The sequence below is a fragment of the Gobius niger genome, assembly GCF_951799975.1.
Source record: "Gobius niger genome assembly, chromosome: 18".
In the NCBI taxonomy this organism is placed as follows: Eukaryota; Metazoa; Chordata; class Actinopteri; order Gobiiformes; family Gobiidae; genus Gobius; species Gobius niger.
The window spans coordinates 20071183-20088112 of NC_136869.1; the positions used below are offsets into that span (position 1 = coordinate 20071183).

The window sequence follows — 16930 nt, forward strand, 5'->3', positions numbered from 1 at the left end:
CACCCTCATTACTTTAGACATTGTATGATCTAATGTATTTGTGTCATCACGGTAAACAGAGTGATACGGCAGAGCTACAACTGGAGGTGACAGGTTGACTCACACACACCAAACACACGGTTCTTTCTTCTGTCCCACTTTTGTCCTTCTTTGTCTTTATTTTGCAACATTGAGAGGCCATGGTGCAGGGTCTAGTGAACGTCCATTAGCTGTTACTTCACAGCATAGGTGAAATAACTGTTCCTTTTTGATTCAGGCAGAACAGACCACACACAAGCCCAATACAAGAGCCAAACGGACAACAACTGACTCCAAAGTAGTTAGTATAAAATGGCATTCATTGCAGCTCACTGTAAAGAGACGCGTTTATGAAGTGTTCCTTGTTGTTTTACTTTTTTTCCCCAGGTATGGCATTTCTTTGGGAGTGGTTCTAGCACAGGCTTTGCTTCACAAAGTGAAAACGAGGAGAAAACCACAGTAAGCAACTTGAATTATGTTACAGTGGCCGATAAATATTAGGCCTGGGACGATACACTTTTGATGCGATACAACAGCGATACAGAGGCCCGGTACGATGTGTATCGCGGTCATAGACTGTAGAATTCAGATTCATCCCACATGGGGCAGTTAGTTCAGCAACAAACAAACAAGTGAAGGTGACAATGGACAGGCAAGATACAACCTCAATTTACAGAGAGATAAAAACATCTCCATGACCCGATTCCTGACCCCCGAGAAGAGACAACAGTGCCTTATGTCTGAAAATGAAGAGCGATAGACTGTGAGGGTGACTACTCCAAAGCATCGTTCAGCGGGGGCTAACTGGAGCTCGTTCATGATCGCAATTTTCCTGGGTTTTTGGAGCCTGCTTTTATATTTAGAATAGGGCATTAACAAACGGATGACGTACTTTAATGGCCGTCACGGAACTAGTAGAAAAGATATCAACATCTATTGAGAACAGGAAGTATGCTGTTGGAGTCTTTACTGACCTCAGCAAGGCCTTTGACACAATAGACCATTCATTGCTTGTAAATAAATCAGAAAGGTCTGGTGTCAGGGGCTTAGCACACGCTTGGCTAAAAAGTTATCTAAGTGACTGAAATCAATATGTACATAATAATAACATCAACTCAACGGAGGCAAAAATAACCCACGGTGTTCCTCAGGGCTCCGTTTTGGGACCTAAACTATTTATCATGTACATTAATGAAATCAGTGAAGTCCTCAGCAAATTACAATGTATCCTATTTGCTGATGATACCAGTCTGTGCTGCTCTGGAAAAGATCTTGTGCTGCTTTTGATACAGTAGGAACTGAACTTGAGATACTAAAAAAAATGGGTTGATGTAAGTAAATAAAGACTAAAAATGCTAAACTTATTGCCATACTGTGTAAAATGAAAACCTCTGTGAATCAAAATGCATTATATATACTGTACAATTCCCTCATCCTTCCATACCTTAGCTATTGTGTGGAAATATGGGGGAATACCTATAAAGCTAATATACAACCTATTTTCTTATTGCAAAAGAAAGCAATTGAGATCAGCCATGCAGAATACTTTACCATATACCACACCAGAATACTTTAATGAGCTGAATAAGAAGCACAAAAGGCGTAAGCTATGACCTGGTAACCGCTGTAGTGCATTTTAATGTAGCCTGTGCATTTTGTGACACTTAGTGCAAGGGCGCCCCCTGGAGGTCACAGTCAGTCACAGACAGACTAACTCACTGTGATTCTTGAACATTACTACGTTACAGGCAGAAGAAAGACGGCTGAATGAGACTGAGATGCTCAGAGCCAATGAAAGCCTGGTGAGCTGATGTAGTGATTTACAAGCTGGTGTCATTGTATAAAACAGAAAAGTCTGAGTGGACTTATGCTGTAACTATAGGCGTTGTCTCAAGACATTTTTTATTTATTTTTCCTCCAGGCGGAGCCGACCACACAACTCCCCAGGACAACAACAGCAGCTGTGGGTGTTCTGGGTTGTGAAAAATAGCATTAACACTATAAGACTGGCAGTAAAGAGGGATGTGTTTCTTTGTTTCCCCAGGACTTTGGTGCCCAAGTGGCTTCCCAAAGTGAAAAGGAAAAGGAAGAGGGAACAGTTTGAAAATCAGAAATGCTGTTATCACTCATCATTTTCTGTGTTACAAAAAATTATTAAACTATAATCAAAGGTACTTTCTGGGTGTTTTTCATGTGAATCTTTTTTTTTGTCTTGAGTAATTCAAATGGTGCCACTGAAATCATTTATTATCGTGTGAATAATGTACAAATATTGAAAGTACATGTGAAACTCCAAAAATTAGAATATCATTAAAAAGTTAATTTATTTCTCTAATTCAACTTTAAATGTGAAGCTAATATATAAAATGATGATGATTTTGGCTTACAGCTTGTAAAAACCCCAAATTCAAAATCTCTGAGATTAAAATATTACTTGAAAGCAATAAAAATAGAAATCAAAAAAAGATTTTAAAAATGTCGGTCCTCTGAAAACTACAATCATGATCATGCAGATGTACTTAGTACTTGGTTCGGGCCCCTTTCACTTGAATTACTGCCTCAGTGTGGCGTGGCATCTCTCAGCCTGTGCACTGCTGAGCTGTTATGGAAGACCAGGATGCTGCAGTAGCTCCATCAGCTCTTCTGCGTTGTTCGGTCTCATGTGTCTCATCTTTCTTTTGGCAATGCCCCATAGAGGTTCAGGTCAGGCGAGTCTGCTGGTCAATCGAGCACAGTAATCCGATGGTGATTGAACCAGGTTTTGGTCCTTTAGTGTGGGCAGGTGCCAAGTCCTGCTGGAAAATGAAGTCAGCATCTCCATAAAGCTTGTCTGCTGAAGGAAGCATGAAGTGCTTTAAAATGTCCTGGTAGACGGGTACGTTGACTCTGGACTTAATAAAGCAGAGTGGACCAACACCAGCAGAAGACATGGTTCCCCAAATCATCACAGACTGTGGAAACTTCACACAGTCTTGTTTGACTGAAATTCAGTTTTGTCAGACAACATTTGTGATGACTTTTTATTTTTGTTTTTAGCTTTCTTCTTTTTTTCCAGATGGGTTTCACTACATTTTTAACGCAGTGTTTTGAATTCTGTTTTCTTTCGTCTTGAGTAATCTGGGGGCGAAGGTTGAGGGTTAGAGCTCACACAAGACTGTAACTAGTGAATTTGTACAACCAAAGAAGTCTATTTTGTGGTTCAGAAATAATAAATTTTACTTTTCATTTAAGATGAATCGTCGCCTCATTGTGTTATTGTCAGATGTAAAAACTACACAGATCTCGAGCCCTACGTTTCTTACTGAGAATATCCAACTTTTCCCATGGTTTCCGGTACCTCCAACGCATGTACAGATTTAGAAAGACAAACGGACCTTGATATCAAACAGACTGGCCTGCAAACAGAGCAGTGTCCACACACATCAGAGCTGAACATAGTTTCCACCATGAAGTGGGTAATGGTCCTGTGTCTGTGTGGATTAATCCTTGTCCAGTCGGCAAAATCTGGAAGGGTAAGGAGCAAATATGATTTTTAACAGCTTACTTAAAGGTGCAATGTGCAACTTTTTATGTGAAAAACAACCTTGATCTTCGTGCGTATTTGGCCTTGTAGTGACCTGCAGTGCTGTATGAGTGGTCAGCATGGCACCTTTACTTTCCATCACTGTGGTTTCTAAGACTCTCCAGGATCAGTTGTTTGGAAGGTTTTCACTCCTGACCAACCCTCTCAAACCTACAAAACAACTGATCCTGGAGCTTTGTACAAACCACCGTGATGGAAAGTAATGGCGCCGCTGGGTCACTGCGAGGTCAAATACGCACTAATATATATATATTTTTTTTTTCACATAATGCACCTTTAACTTTGTTACATGTTCTACCAACTGCGTAACTTTACAGTCAAGATGCAAGATGCAAGGATCAAGGATGGTAATTTACAACACTATATTTTCTTTCATATTATTGTTTTGAGCTAATTGTTGAAATTTAGGATAGAGAAGGCTGCAACGATATAATGGGAGGAGATGACCTTCCCACAATTCAACCTAATAATGTAAGTATGGATTATGTTAGTGAGTTGTCGCGTATTACTAATCGAGATGTTTGAATTACATTTTTAACTCGCTCTTACTACTTTGACTACTTCTGGTAAGCAAATGTGTGAATATGGAGTTAATGAACAGCCTGACCTACGTCTACGTTACAGACAGAAGAAAGACGGCTGAATGAGACGACTGAGATGTTCAGAGCCAATGCAAGCATGGTGAGCTGATGTAGTGATTTACAAGCTGATGTCATTGTATGAAACAGAAAAGTTAGAATGGACTCCATGCTGTAGCCTAAGCGTAGTCTCAGACATTTTTTTCCTTCCTTCAGACGGAACAGACCAACACAACTCAACAAGACGACAACAAAAGGAACAACAACAACTGTGGGTGTTCTGGTTTGTAAAAAATAGCATTAACACTATAAGACTGGCAGTAAAGAGGGATGTGTTTCTTTGTTTCCCCAGGACTTCGGTGCCCAAGTGGCTTCCCAAAGTGAAAAGGAAGAGGGAACAGTTTGAAAATCAGAAATGCTGTTATCACTCATCTTCTGTCTTACAAAAAATTATTAAACTATAATCAAAGGTACTTTCTGGGTGTTTTTCATGTGAATCTTTTTTTTTTGTCTTGAGTAATTCAAATGGTGCCACTGAAATCATTTATTATCGTGTGAATAATGTACAAATATTGAAAGTACATGTGAAACTCAAAAAATTAGAATATCATTAAAAAGTTCTTTTATTTCTCTAATTCATCTTAAAACGTGAAGCTAATATATAAAATAGGCTCATTACATGCAAAGTGATGCAAAGCGATGCAAAGCTTTATTTGTTATAATTTTGGATGATTTTGGCTTACAGCTCGTAAAAACCCCAAATTCAAAATCTCTGAAGATTAGAACATTACTTGAAAGCAATACAAAAAAAAAAAAAAAAAAGATTTTAAACATTTTTAGCTTTCTTTCTTTTTTCCCAGATGGGTTTCATTACATTTTTAACGCAGTGTTTTGAATTCTTCTTCTTCTTTCGTCTTGAGTAATCTGTCGTGGGCTGTAAACTGCAGACGGGGCGAAGGTTGAGGGTTAGAGCTCACACAAGACTGTAACTAGTGAATTTGTACAACCAAAGAAGTCTATTTTGTGGTTCAGAAATAATAAATTTTACTTTTCATTTAAGATGAACAGTTGCCTCAGTGTGTTATTGTCAGATATATCATGTACTATACAAGTCCTGACATTTAAGTGTTTCTTACTGACTGCAAAAAGGCCTCCATAATTGTGAAATATCCAACTTTCTTCATTGTTTTTGATGAGCCCATGTACAGATTTAGAAAGACAAACGGACCTTGATATCAAACAGACTGGCCTGCAAACAGAGCAGTGTCCACACACACCAGAGCTGAACATAGTTTCCACCATGAAGTGGGTAATGGTCCTGTGTCTGTGTGGATTCATTCTTGCCCAGCCAACTCAAAGGGTAAGGAGCAAATATGATGTTCAACAAATTACTTAAAGGTTCAATGTGCAACTTTTTATGTGAAAAAACAACCTTGATCTTCGTGCGTCTTTGGCCTTGTAGTGACCTGCAGTGCTGTATGAGTGGTCAGCATGGCACCTTTACTTTCCATCACTGTGGTTTCTAAGACGCTCCAGGATCAGTTGTTTGGAAGGTTTTCACTCCTGACCAACCCTCTCAAACCTACAAAACAACTGATCCTGGAGCTTTGTACAAACCACCGTGATGGAAAGTAATGGCGCCGCTGGGTCACTGCGAGGTCAAATACGCACTAATATTGTTTTTGTTTTTTTTCTTCACATAATGCACCTTTAACTTTGTTACATGTTCTACCAACTGCGTTATGCTACAGTCAAGATGCATGATGAAAGGATCCCTGTTGGTAATTTACAAAACTATATTTTCTTTCTTTGTAAATTTGGTGTCATTTTATTTTTTTGAGCTAATTATTAAAATTTAGACTAAACCCGGCTGTGCCACTCCAATGGGAGGAGATGACCTTCCCACAATTCAACCTAATAATGTAAGTATGGATTTTGTTAGTGCGTTGTCACGTATTACTAATGGAGATGTTTGAATTTCATATTTAAAACATAAAACAAGGCAAACTAGGGAAAACTTTAAACATTATCTTAAATGTAGGCATCAACCATGTTCTGGCTACTTTCTAGTCTAAAGGTCACAGTCAGTCACAAATCTCCCAAAAGACTGAACTTTTGTTTTTTTGCTGCAGACAGAAGTAAATGGAACGACAGAGATGTCAAAAGCCAATGACACCTTGGTAAGCTCACATGCAACACCACTGAATTAAGCACAACATTAGAGCTGACAGATCAATGGAAATTCATTTTCAGAGAAATTGGCTTCATTTATACTTGGCTTTGATTTTGTCATCAGGTCCAAGGTACAGTTAAACATCGAGCCGCTGTCGAAAGGCTTAACAGTTTTAAAGGCCCTGTACCCAATTTTATTTTTTTATTTTTTTGTCGTGAAATAAGTTTTGGTTTTGTCCTTGGTCAGTATTTTGTATTTCCTTTATTTTTGCTTTATACTATTTTTATACTTAAAATATATCATAATAATTCTATGTATTTGATATGGGCATAACAGCAACTTTGGAAGAAAAAAAAACAGATGGATTGTACTTAAGCAAAATTGCAAATTTTCCATAGGAGGCTTTTAAACAAACAAAACAATGTAAGATCTCAGTCGTCCAGGCAGTTGGTTCAGTCTTGTAGAAATAGAAACAAAGACAAAGGACTTTGAAAGCATTCATGGCTTCTTCATCCAGGATGATGCATGAACAGAAAATCCATCCAGATGGACATTTGTTGATACCACGACTGAATCGAAATAATATACATCATACTGGATGTCTGAGACACCCTGTTTAACGCTTCCTATGTTGTCTACTAATGTACCGCCCTCATTACTTTACACATTGTATGATCTAATGTATTTGTGTCATCACGGTAAACAGAGTGATACGGCAGAGCTACAACTGGAGGTGACAGGTTGACTCACACACACCAAACACACGGTTCTTTCTTCTGTCTCACTTTTGTCCTTCTTTGTCTTTATTTTGCAACATTGAGAGGCCATGGTGCAGGGTCTAGTGAACGTCCATTAGCTGTTACTTCACAGCATAGGTGAAATAACTGTTCTTTTTGATTCAGGCAGAACAGACCACACACAAGCCCAATACAAGAGCCAAACGGACAACAACTGATTCCAAAGAAGTTAGTATAAAATGGCATTCATTGCTGCTCACAGTAAAGAGACGTGTTTATGAAGTGTTCCTTGTTGTTTTTACTTTTTTTCCCCAGGTATGGCATTTCTTTGGGAGTGGTTCTAGCACAGGCTTTGCTTCACAAAGTGAAAACGAGGAGAAAACCACAGTAAGCAACTTGAATTATGTTATAGTGGCTGATAAATATTAGGCCTGGGACGATACACTTTTGATGCGATACAACAGCGATACAGAGGCCCGGTACGATGTGTATCGCGGTCATAGACTGTAGAATTCAGATTCATCCCACATGGGGCAGTTAGTTCAGCAACAAACAAACAAGTGAAGGTGACAATGGACAGGCAAGATACAACCTCAATTTACAGAGAGATAAAAACATCTCCATGACCCGATTCCTGACCCCCGAGAAGAGACAACAGTGCCTTATGTCTGAAAATGAAGAGCGATAGACTGTGAGGGTGACTACTCCAAAGCATCGTTCAGCGGGGGCTAACTGGAGCTCGTTCATGATCGCAATTTTCCTGGGTTTTTGGAGCCTGCTTTTATATTTAGAATAGGGCATTAACAAACGGATGACGTACTTTAATGGCCGTCACGGAACTAGTAGAAAAGATATCAACATCTGTTGAGAACAGGGAGTATGCTGTTGGAGTCTTTACTGACCTCAGCAATGCCTTGACACAATAGACCATTCATTGCTTGTAAATAAATCAGAAAGGTCTGGTGTCAGGGGCTTAGCACACGCTTGGCTAAAAAGTTATCTAAGTGACTGAAATCAATATGTACATAATAATAACATCAACTCAACGGAGGCAAAAATAACCCACGGTGTTCCTCAGGGCTCCATTTTGGGACCTAAACTATTTATCATGTACATTAATGAAATCAGTGAAGTCCTCAGCAAATTACAATGTCTCCTATTTGCTGATGATACCAGTCTGTGCTGCTCTGGAAAAGATCTTGAGCTGCTTTGAATACAGTAGGAACTGAACTTGAGACACTAAAAAAAATGGTTTGATGTAAATAAATAAAGACTAAAAATGCTAAACTTGTTGCCATACTGTGTAAAATGAAAACCTCTGTGAATCAAAATGCATTATATACACTGTACAATTCCCTCATCCTTCCATACCTTAGCTATTGTGTGGAAATATGGGGGAATACCTATAAAGCTAATATACAACCTATTTTCTTATTGCAAAAGAAAGCAATTGAGATCAGCCATGCAGAATACTTTACCATATACCACACCAGAATACTTTAATGAGCTGAATAAGAAGCACAAAATGCGTAAGCTATGATCTGGTAACCTCTGTAGTGCATTTTAAAGTAGCCTGTGCATTTTGTGACACTTAGTGCAAGGGCGCCCCCTGGAGGTCACAGTCAGTCACAGTCAGTCACAGACAGACTGACTCACTGTGATTCTTGAACATTACTACGTTACAGGCAGAAGAAAGACGGCTGAATGAGACGACTGAGATGCTCAGAGCCAATGAAATCATGGTGAGCTGATGTACTGATTTACAAGCTGGTGTCATTGTATAAAACAGAAAAGTCTGAGTGGACTTATGCTGTAACTAGGCGTTGTCTCAAGACATTTTTTATTTATTTTTTTCCTCCAGGCAGAGCCGACCACACAACTCCCCAGGATGACGACAACAACAAAAGCAACAACAACAACAACAACAACAACAACAACAGCTGTGGGTGTTCTGGGTTGTAAAAAATAGCATTAACACTATTAGACTGGCAGTCAAGAGGGATGTGTTTCTTTATTCCCCCAGGCCATTGTGTGGCATCCTTTCGGGAGTGGTCCAGGTGCCCGATTTGCTTCCCAAAGTGAAAAGGAAAAGGAAGAGGGAACAGTTTGAAAGAATCGGAAATTGTAATCTAAGCACATTTAACAAAATGTTTATTATTAAAGAAGGCCGACAATGTTCAACCAGAAAAATCATTAAAAAATCAAAACAAAACATGAGTGTACTTTATGAAGAGTGAATAAAGCTTGTTAAAGACACATTTTGTTATGCCCTCCAACTTAACCAGTGGACCACAGAAGCCTATATAGCCCTGCATCTTAACCACACGGTGAGTGACCTGAATTATTTACGTTCACATCTAATCTTTTCTTTGATTACATATAAGGACCAACAGTTAAAAGTTCAGAATCTCAGAGAGAGACAGTGAGGTTTAAAGCATAGTCCCATACAACTGCATTCAGATGGACGAGAGAGACACTGTGCAAAGTGTCAGGATCGGGATTTGAAACCACCACCACGGCCGGATTTATGAAGGGGCTTACAGGGGTTAAGCCCAGGGGCCCAGCAGGCTGAAGGGCCCCTGGGCTTAGGGAGAAAAATGTGTGCTCAGTGCGGGCGGTAAACTAGTTCCCTCTTTCTTTGCAGACTCCCTCACATTTATCAGATGATTTTTTTTACCTGAGGATAAACCAGGTCTAAACCAGGACTAAGCCAGGGCTAAACCAAGACTAAACCAGGTCTAAACCAAGACTAAACCAGGTCTAAACCAGGACTAAGCCAGGACTAAACAAGGTCTGGGCCATTTTCATTAAGTTGACACTGGGAAAAACATGTACCTTGACATGTTCAAATAAAAAAAATCATTTATCCTTTAATTGTAGAGAGAGAGAAATCCGACAGACAGACAAATGCACAGATGTTGTTAAGTATGGGGGCCCCTGAAAAAACTTTAGCCCCGGGGCCCGTTTTGCTTAAATCCTGCCCTGACCACCACCAGGTGCCAGAGTGACTTTCAATGTGCTGGACCAGACCACAGCTCACTCCACTGTTAGGCCTACCATAGAGGTCACTTGTGTTACAATTTAAGGTGCTTAGAGTGATTAGCACAGTATGAAGGCTGGTGGTGAAGGTGTGAGTCGAATCCACAGTTTCGGAACGAAAGACATATTTCATTGCCCTGCAACTTGACCACTGTCCCACAGAAGCACACACAAATCTTCCCAAAGTATGTTAGGTAACTTTATTAAAGCTCACAATTCATTTTGTGCATCTATGTTCTCCAAATGTTTTCATAAAAAATACAAAAAATGAAATAACTCAGTGATTACTGACTCCTCACGTGCGTTAAGTAAATCAACATCCTACCTCCATCCTGCTTTAAAGCTGATCGGTCTAGATCAGCTGTTCCATCAGAGGGCGGTGGATCTGCTACGCCTCCGGGTCTGCAGCTTTGCCAGACTACAAGTGTTTGAGGCGCCGAGGAGCCTTGCGATTGAAAAATAGCCAATCTCACCTGCAGTCAGAGGTGGGCAGAGTTGTACTCAAATAAGAGTAACTTCACTTTGAAAAGAATAACGACTCAAGTAGTATAAGAGTAAAAAAGTACCTGGGGAAAATACTACTAGAGTAGCCTACTGCGAGTTCTGAGTAACTGAGCGTAAAAGTAAAGGGTCTCAACTTAAATAGTGCTTTTCCACCTACATTAGGCACTCAACGCGCTTTACAGTAAGGAACCACTCACCCATTCACTCTCTCATTTATACACCAGTGTACGCAGACACTGGAGGAAAGGTGGGTGGAGTGTCTTGCCCAAGGACACAGCGACAGTGTGCACCATCAGGAGTCGGGAAAGTCTGATTTACGATTCAGAAGTGTCATAAGTGATGAGAAACAAAACATTAAATTATGTACAAATATTTTTTAAGGCCCTACACTTGGTTGAAGAGGAAATTAAAATATTGTGGTTTAAATGTATTCCTAAGATATTTGTTGCATCCCGACTGTTCTCAGGGATGAGTTTATGCATATTCACAGCTTGCAGGGTCACTGTCACAGAAAGGCTACAAAACTAGTCAGTTCATGAAATTGATTCAAATGCTATATAATTAGATGTACTGTTTGAATGTCCGAGTTTAAGGACAAAATCAATTTCATTCCATTACTCGAAAAGAGGTATATTGCCTTTAAGAATAAAGTGAAACACAAACTACATCTATTTTATGTGTGAACATGAAGCTTTGGCCACTTAAAGACTTACGGTCAAACTGTTTTTACTCCAGAGTATACTGTAGATTCTTTATATTACTCTAGATGTAAAAAATTCACACTTCACAAAATTTACTCAGTACATGTAGCTGAGTAAGACTGCTGAATACTACAATACCTGTGGCTTTCTTTAAACTATTTTTTTTTGTTTGTCTTAATTAAATATGTATTTTAAAATGTTGTTTCAGCTTAATATTTGGCCATATTGTCAGAAAAGCCTCGCTTATGTCATTATGGGGGCTTTGATATAGTACACACTTTATAAAGTCAGCAAGTCATAGTGTTATACACAAGAATCACTTTATTATTTTTGTTAGGCTCATCTCTTTTATTACAAATATGTTCCTATATCCACTCATCAGGTTTAAACATTCCTGACTTGTTGATGGAGATCAAAAACACATGAACCCAGTTTTCTTCTGACAACACGTTTTCATGTGCTCAGTGGTTGGTGATAAAATGAAACAATTGCATAAACCTTTTTGCTTGTTCACAAGTTTACACTGCACAAAAGATTAGGGCAATGTAATTTGGAAAGGAAAATGGTGAACACAGAGTGGAGTATGAAAGAGCTGATAAAACAGGGAGACAAGTCCGGCAACAAAATGTCCATGTCCAGCAGTGGCTGGTTGCAAAGAACAATAATGATTTCATGAAGTGAAACATTTGATGGCTGTAGACAAATGCTGCTAATCAAAAAGTAACAGTGTGGATTTGTTAAATGCTAGAGGAGAAGGAGCTACAACATTGAATTCCTGAACAAAAGTTTTTTTTTTTTTTTTTTTTTTTACAAGGTGGTGACACATGTATGACAGATCTGTTCAGATGTCAAAGCAGTTTCTCAGTAAGGCCACTTTTATAGAAACTCATTCCATTAGGTGCCATTATTTAGAAAACAAGTTTCTATATTCAGAGCCAACTTGTATGAATGGGGCTTGTGTTAGCCCCATTATTCACCACAGCAAAGGAAAATGGTAACAAAAGCCCAGTCCACATAGTCTCCACCAGCTGAGCTGGTGAGGTAGTACGCCCTCTCCCAGAGCCCCAACCACGACGCAAACACACCCAAGAATATGTGCGAGAGCAGGATAGAACCATCTTGAAAAAAATAGACATTTTTACAGACATTTGTAAAATCATCTCTCCTAAAGTCATTTCAGTTACCTGTTGCTTCAACAAAGCCAGTTGGAGTCCTGAGAGAAGTTGGGTCACACCACTTCAGCTCTGAGCACAATCCATAAGGACAACTGTGTTGTCAGTCCATAGTGCTGCATTGTCCACATTTGGGGCTCTTTTTTCTTATACACAACTTCAACAGCCCCTTCAGATGCAGTTCCGCTGAAAGCCAACCAAACGGGTCTAAAATGTTGGAGATCTTTGTAAAGAGAACAGCTGTGTCTATTGCTTGGTGTTGATGGGTTTAAAGATGTATGTATCCAAGGTTTTGAATGAAGAAATGATGGTAGCATGAGCTTTGCTGTGACTGCAATCCACAGTCCTTCGAGAGGCTGGGCAGAACCGAGCTGGAGGGGCAGGGGACGGAGGGGGCTCTACTTGTCCCCCAAGATGGCGTACTGGTTATCCAGCTGCAAGTGTTGTATAGAAGCTCCACCTGCATCATCTCTACCACGGGTTTTGTGTTTCACTACCTCAAAGGTCTTCTCCATCTCCCGGTCCCTAAAACATACACAATCACCAGTAATGTTCAGTTTTTATGTGTCCTTCTGTAGATAAAGGCTACAAAAAAGTACTAAAGTTAATATTTTAGTGTTATTCATGCTGCAGAGGAGCAAAATATAAGTCCAAGTGACTTTGCAATTTCGTTCGGGATCAATAAAGTATCTACAAATCTATAACACAGTAGCGGTGAAATCTACTTGTGACTTACTTGCGTGTTTCCACATGCTTGGCAGTGGCCATGAGAGAGGGGAACTGTGTGTCACTGAAGATCTCAGGGGGGCCCTGATTGGTGGTTCGTTTGGCAGTAGTGAGTCGGGCCCCTGGGGGCCGATATACTCCAGTAGGTTTAACCTCAGGCACCTCAACTTCATCTACTGTCATATTACAAAAGTTAGACAATAGTTTTAATCAAAGATACACACAAATACTTCAAGGGTTATAAAAGAACAGTTGGTTCTGGACTTGACCTCATAATTTGATGTTTTCAGTAAATAGACACTTACCCACAGGAGCGGCAGGGGCAGGAGCACCACCAGATTTGTTCCAAGGTCCTGACACTTTGTCTCCACTGACCATAATCATCTCTCCATCTTCACCCATCTCCTCCTTCTCATACTCATCTCCTTCTTCTTTTTCATCACTGCTGCCCAGAACAAGTCCAGTCAATGACACCCAGGATAATAATGAACACATTACTTTTGCTTGACTTTGTCTAGCATGATTATTGCATAGAGCATTTACTTGAAATATTCATATAGATACACCGATACAAAACATAATACAAAAGACAATTGAAAAAGTCAGCAAATCTCTGCCAATAGCGGTCACATTTACGTTATCTGAAGAGCCTGCAGCCGGAGCCCACTGTAGTCCACCTCCTTCTGCTCGAACTCCTTCCACTCCTCATCGTCCTACAGAATGAAAAAAACATATTAATAACATCATTAAAAATAAACATGAACAGTCAGTCTGGATATACCCCGGCTGTTTTTGTTGAGTCCAGCTGCATGAGTGAATGTAGCTCACTGGTCAGTAAGTGGGGCATGTTGGACGGACTTCACAAAACGTATGACAAATGGCGTCGAGGCCTGGTTGAGAGGCCACACATTGGCTCGTGTGTTCACAACCCAGTCTACTGTGTCAAGATCCATTGTCAAAATGACAACACGCACAAACCTCATACGAGTGTGAACATCGACCCAGGAAAGTACAGTGTATCTTTTTATATCACGTTTGATTTAATACCCGGGACTCCAGGGTGGACCATATGCTAGAACCAACCGGCTTTCTCACATCGCAATAAACGTGGCACAGTCGGGGAGCTGACAGCATCTGGATACAGCCAAACACGTGATAAACTACAACAAGTGTGTGCAGGAAAAATCGAGTCATGTGTGCGATCAGAAATCAAAGTCTCAAAGTTATTTAACACTGGACTAGCCCCGGTTTACCTTCTCAATCTGGGCGTCCTGGTTGTCATTTTTCGTGGACTTCTCCTTTTCTTTTTTAGTCTTCTTCAGCACCATAGAAGACGCGGGTGCCGCTGGGGCTTCCTTGCCCTTTCCCTTCTCTTTCTTCTTCTTTTTATCTCGCTTGGCAAAGAAATCATCCAGACTCTTCTCTGACACATCCGCCATTTTCGACGAGCAGCGCTGACTGGGCTAACGACCAATGACAAAAGAGGATATAAGCTCTACAGTTTTGGTCCGGCGGCTCAAACGCTCCGAGGACACGGAGTTATGGATCTCTCTGATAGTTTGACTTGTGTTAGTCACTGATAAAAACGTCCACCGGGTCCCCAGGCTCAAGTACTAGCCGTATCCTGTCAACCATGCCATGCACGAGCTGTCTGACAAATCTGCGCCGCTGAGACCCGGAAGTACCTCACCCGCCACCCGGAAGTATTACTGCTACAAAGTAAAGGCACGTAGTTTAATCAAGCTTTTTCAACATTTTAACCTTTTTAGCCCGATTTAGCCCTACCCAACTCCCAAATTTAGTAGTTTAGACTTTTTTCTACGTTATGATTTTGAACATAAAAAAAATATATTTGCCCTGTATTCAAATATTACTTTCTTGGAGTCAATATTTAATTTAGAATGGGTTAATAAGGGGATCTTATTTGTAACAGATATAATGGATACCAATGATGTTTTTTTTTTTTTTAGATTACAGGAGTTTTATGAACCAGCTTAATGTCAATTGTGCTTTTAGAAATTATCAAAACATCTTTAAAGCTGTGCCTGCAGCATTGATACAACTGATCCAGAACACTTTGGTCCACTGTAATGTTACTCCAACTCTACCAACTTTATTAATTGATGGTGATAAATTAGAAGACAAGAAATGCACTAATAGGATTGTTACAGATGCTTTTAAATTCGAACTATTTCATGATTTCAACTGAAACACAATAGGCTATATGCACAGTTTCCCCACGTGACGTCTTCCTGGACAGTCAGCCAGACGCAGCACTTCCTGTCGCTGGTCGTTTACGTTCACAATTAGCAGATTCCCACACAAAAATAGCGATAGCTCAGGATCTGGTTAAGGACAACGAGTTACTGATGGACAGTCACAGCAACGTATTACAAACATCATGTTCGCTGTGAATCCAGCACCCAAAGGAAACGCCAGCTGTCGTAAGGTAGGAGCTTTTATCTTAGAGCTAAAGGCTAGTGTTGAAAAATGATAATATAACATGTGAACAAGTAAATATTATTTAATCTACTAACAGGATGATTCTTTTTTGCGCAGGCTCGTTCAAAACTTTGCGCTAGTTTTATTTTTTATTTTGTTAGCCGCGTTAGCTTCAAGACAAAAACATCCACCGTTATGAACACGGAGGTTTCCTCCAGTGAAGTCGTTGCGTCTCTGTGCATATAGCCAATGTGGCTATATGCACAGTGACCCCACGTGATTTCCGCCTGGACAGTCAGCCAGAGGCTGTCCTTCCTGTCTGTCATCTCTTCCCATTAAAAATTAGCAGGTCCCACAGAAATGAAGCAATAGCTTAAGATTTGGTAAAGGACAGCGAGTAAAAGTTCGGATGTGGCTGGAGCAGGTTAGAAAATATTACGTGAGACGTAACGACTTCACTGGAGGAAACCTCCGTGTTCATAACGGTGGATGTTTTTGTCTTGAAGCTAACGCGGCTAACAAAATAAAAAATAAAACTAGCGCAAAGTTTAGAACGAGCCTGCGCAAAAAAGAATCGTCCTGTTAGTAGTTTAAATAATATTTACTTGTTTACATGTTATATTATCATTTTTCAACACTAGCCTTTAGCTCTAAGATAAAAGCTCCTACCTTACGACAGCTGGCGTTTCCTTTGGGTGCTGGATTCACAGCGAACATGATGTTTGTAATACGTTGCTGTGACTGTCCATCAGTAACTCGTTGTCCTTAACCAGATCCTGAGCTATCGCTATTTTTGTGTGGGAACCTGCTAATTGTGAACGTAAACGACCAGCGACAGGAAGTGCTGCGTCTGGCTGACTGTCCAGGAAGACGTCACGTGGGGAAACTGTGCATATAGCCTATAGATAGGTTCAGGATTTTGGCCTCTAAATGTATCAAATGGCTGATCCACCCAAAGGTAAAGAAGCGCATTTTAAAATCTCCCATAGGATTTTTCCTGACTCAGTGTTTCTTCATAAAAGTTTTAAATTTGACTTGGTCAGTTCTGTAATTTTCCAGAAGAAACCTTAGATATGTGTTCTTCTTGTGTCCAGTAACAGGTGGTTTCTGGAGTGACATTAGAGATTGGCTATCTCTTAAAATCTTGAATATCCCCTATTTTAAATGTGAATATAATATATTTTATATTTTTTGAAGGTTTAGAAAATTCTGTGTCCGATATTGTTAATATTATTTTTCTTCTTGCAAAATACCACA

At 39.9% G+C, this 16930-nt stretch overlaps 1 protein-coding gene and 1 long non-coding RNA gene across 2 annotated transcripts; one reads left to right on the forward strand and one right to left on the reverse strand.

The window, feature by feature from the left end:
* Positions 1-1804: 1804 nt before the first annotated feature.
* Positions 1805-9193, forward strand: LOC306977430. The gene is made up of 3 exons (XR_013793835.1): positions 1805-1820; positions 8951-9037; positions 9113-9193. It is a non-coding gene; the product is annotated as an uncharacterized lncRNA (long non-coding RNA).
* Positions 9194-12008: 2815 nt separating this feature from the next.
* On the reverse strand, positions 12009-14907 carry cdv3 (carnitine deficiency-associated gene expressed in ventricle 3). Its single transcript, XM_079576481.1, has 5 exons — positions 14485-14907; positions 13868-13944; positions 13537-13673; positions 13242-13407; positions 12009-13030 (listed from the first exon to the last, which is right to left on the reverse strand). The coding sequence occupies exons 1-5, from the start codon at positions 14668-14670 to the stop codon at positions 12904-12906; spliced, it is 693 nt and encodes a 230-aa protein (XP_079432607.1). The 5' UTR covers positions 14671-14907; the 3' UTR covers positions 12009-12903.
* Between the last annotated feature and the right edge of the window lie 2023 nt (positions 14908-16930).